The sequence below is a fragment of the Austrofundulus limnaeus genome, unplaced genomic scaffold (assembly GCF_001266775.1).
Source record: "Austrofundulus limnaeus strain Quisiro unplaced genomic scaffold, Austrofundulus_limnaeus-1.0 Scaffold442, whole genome shotgun sequence".
In the NCBI taxonomy this organism is placed as follows: domain Eukaryota; kingdom Metazoa; phylum Chordata; class Actinopteri; order Cyprinodontiformes; family Rivulidae; genus Austrofundulus; species Austrofundulus limnaeus.
The window spans coordinates 313,521-316,742 of NW_013952844.1; the positions used below are offsets into that span (position 1 = coordinate 313,521).

A 3,222-nucleotide genomic window follows, 5' to 3' on the forward strand; every position below is an offset into this window, starting at 1 on the left:
ACAGATTCAAACTTTATTAAATCAGGTGCAATAAAAACAAGGCTGAGTGGGCGGAGTTTGTCACCCTGATACATTGTTTACAAAAAGGATAAGTGCTTCATGACGCCCACATGATTTCTTTTTCTCCCCAGAGTTCCTCTGCATACATTCTTATGAGTTCATTTATTGGTTAAAGAAGATGTTTGGAAATGAGTTCAGAGATTTTTTTTAATCCTCTTGTCTTTTGTTTTRTTTCTCCTTCAGGGTCTCCTCTCCACATTAGGTGAAGCACCATAAGCTGCCAGCCCCCCACCACCTTCCTCCCTCCTCCAGAGGCGTCACCCTTTACGCCCAAATCAAAAGCCTACCTGGCTTCACGCGGCAGAACCCATCAGACAACCACCACTGGCCTTTTCTTTGCCCCATGGTGGCCCCAAGGCCCACCCTCTCACTGCTATTGGCTGTCCTGGCCTGCTCGGGGCCCGCACGCCCCTCGCCCCCCCTGCTCCTCCGGCCCCGGGAGAGAGAGAGGGACTCGGGTGGCATCAACATAGCCGTAGTCCACTCTGGCTCCTCCCTGCTCCCGGAGACGGCGGCAGTGGGAGGTGTGGGGGTCGGCGAGCAGGGTCCTGGGCCCGGTCTGGGAAACGGTCCCGGAGGAGGAAAGGGCGTGACGGACACGGCCTCGGCCTCGCTGGCGGGGGTGGCCGGCATGGCCTCGTTGTCCTCCTCCACGTCGTACCTGTCGCTGGCGGCACTCGTGGCCGAGACGGTGATGACGCCGTCGGGTCAAGCTAACGTCATCTACCTGGCAGTGAACGAGAGCAGTCCAGGCACTTTGCTGCTGCAGCTGTGTGAGCTGCTGGCCACTACACCTCTGCAGGTAAATAAAAAAAAAACACACAAACCTTCTGCCATCCATGACCCTACATTCCACCGGTATCAGGGGCCAAACAGCCCCTACTGCTTTCCATTTGTTTTAATTTCTAGCTGCGTTTCCATTGCAAATGTGCGCAAAACTTTGTCGATATTCTGTTAATTAAAAAAAAAAACACAGTTTCACGATTGCGGTGTTTTCATTAAGTAAGAAATGCTATTAAGGTCACACGTGAATATGTTTGTTCTCGCGATAAGTCATTACAAACATGGCGGCCATGGATGTAAACACCTGCATATTGCAACCACGACACTAGCACTCATCACCAGCCATCAGAGGAGACGTCGGCGTCTTATCGAGGCTTTCGAGTGACAAGTTCCCTTATACTTGGGAGTGGCTACGTATGCTGCGTTTTTGGGAAAATGTAGTCGTGAGTTTAATACTTGCTTTTACTATTTTGGTGATTTTACTACTACTTTTACTTCCTGTTATTTTCTTTGTCTTTTTCACCAGTAGAAACAGCCGGTTCTTGATCACGTGACTCCCGTGATGCGAACAAAGTGTTTCCATTGCAGTTTTGTGAATTACACCAATTTCGATACGGCCGAAAAACCACCTCATTCTAGCACAAAAACGTTTTGTCGAAAAACTTTTTTTCTCGAAATTGACGTGTCTCCATTGAGCAAATCTATTTTCAAAATTCTAATTTGCGCATTTTCATGGTCAATGTAAACACAACTTCTGTTAACTCATGATCTGTCATTCAAACAGACATGTTTGGTATAAATGGCAGAATCCTTAGTGCTCATAAAACAAATATGTCTACATTCAAAACCACAAGCAGTTGAATCAGAAAGTAAACAAATCTGTTAATAAACTACATCAAACCTGTTGGTGTGTTTTAATGCTTTTTGCTTTTGATTTGTTAAGAAATGCAAATCTAAGTAAAAACCAAAATATCCTGTAAAGTGTTTTCTAATATTTTTGTTTTTTACTTAATTTTGACYATATTTTCACACATTTTACATTGGTTTATTTTGTTGCATTTAATCATAAATTTAAAATTTACTATTGATATAAGAAACAATTTTCATATTAAGTAAAAAACAATAAAAGAGAGGTGGTGCCCCCCACCTGGTGAGCCAGACAGGAGTCACCCACAGGCCACATCTGGCCCACGGGCCTTRAGTTTKACATGTGATTTAAGTAGAGTTTGTAAACACTGAGACATGCTCAGTTACATTTAGCCACGATGTTTTAAAGCACAAACCTCAAAAATAAAATAAAATAAAACAAAAACCTTGGGGCTGAAGAGGTGAGATCACAAACTGCAAACAATTTTGCACATTTCCAGCTGAAGAAACAATACCAAACAAAAACGTAAATTATGAGAAAAATAAAGCTGAATAGGTCTTCTCAACATTCCTGTTTTCAGTGTGCAGACGCATGTGTTAARCTAAATACTCACCGCAACACGGTCCAGTATTTGTGCATTTTCACATAAATCTAACTGACATCATGATGCATGAACTGCTTTGCAACTGATCACTAATCAAGAAAACTGCACGAGGCAGATAAGAGCTGTTTGTGCTTCTGCACACGATTATATCTGCTCCACATCTGAGAGGGTTTTGAAGTGAGTTCTCTGTGTTTATGTTCATATGTTGAGCTTCACCGCTCAAATCCAATCACTCACCTTCGACTCTAAAAACACCTGAAGTTAAAGTCTAAAACTGCAGCAAAAAGAAGACTGAGCTATAATATCACAGCATTTATTAGGTCCTGTAGGTGGCATTTGTTTTTTTTTTTTTATTTGGTTGTTTTTTTTTGTTTTTTTTTAGACCTGGAAATGTGCTTTGAAACTCGTGCAAGAAAATAAAGAACTCCGCCAAAATCCAAAGACATTGTGGAGACACTAAGGAGTTGTTGCTCTGTGAGATAACACCTTAAAATCCCCTCATCTGCTTTCCCAGCTTGAATAAGACAAACCAACACCTCACATGATGACATAGATAACTTTGAACATGCTAATGACCCTGCAAGAGGTGGAAAGCCTCAGACACCCCTCCAGTCTGTTTAAAGTTGCCAATAGCGCCACCAAAAACAAATWTTCATGATGTTCACATCTGGCTCTTCACCATGTGGCCAAAGCATCACTGTCAGATTGTCACAGCAAGAGATAAAGCTTCCAAAGGCAACAACATTAAAAAGTTAGCACCGTGTTTCAAGTATGCTTAGAAAAAATGTCATTTATTTATTCTTGTTCCTTTTTCAGTTTGTTCAGCCAATTACATCCATGCCTGGTTTGACACTTTGTTCAGCTGGTTATATCAGATACACGGCACACTATGCTATATATATATATA

At 42.3% G+C, this 3,222-nt stretch overlaps 1 protein-coding gene across 1 annotated transcript in view; it reads left to right on the plus strand.

The window, feature by feature from the left end:
• Positions 1-249: 249 nt before the first annotated feature.
• grin2da (glutamate receptor, ionotropic, N-methyl D-aspartate 2D, a) overlaps positions 250-3,222 on the plus strand; it is a 100,899-nt gene continuing 97,926 nt past the window's right edge. Inside the window, exon 1 of the mRNA XM_014024850.1 lies at positions 250-862. Coding sequence (XP_013880304.1) covers positions 404-862 — 459 coding nt within the window. The 5' untranslated portion in view covers positions 250-403. The remainder of the gene's footprint in view (positions 863-3,222) is intronic.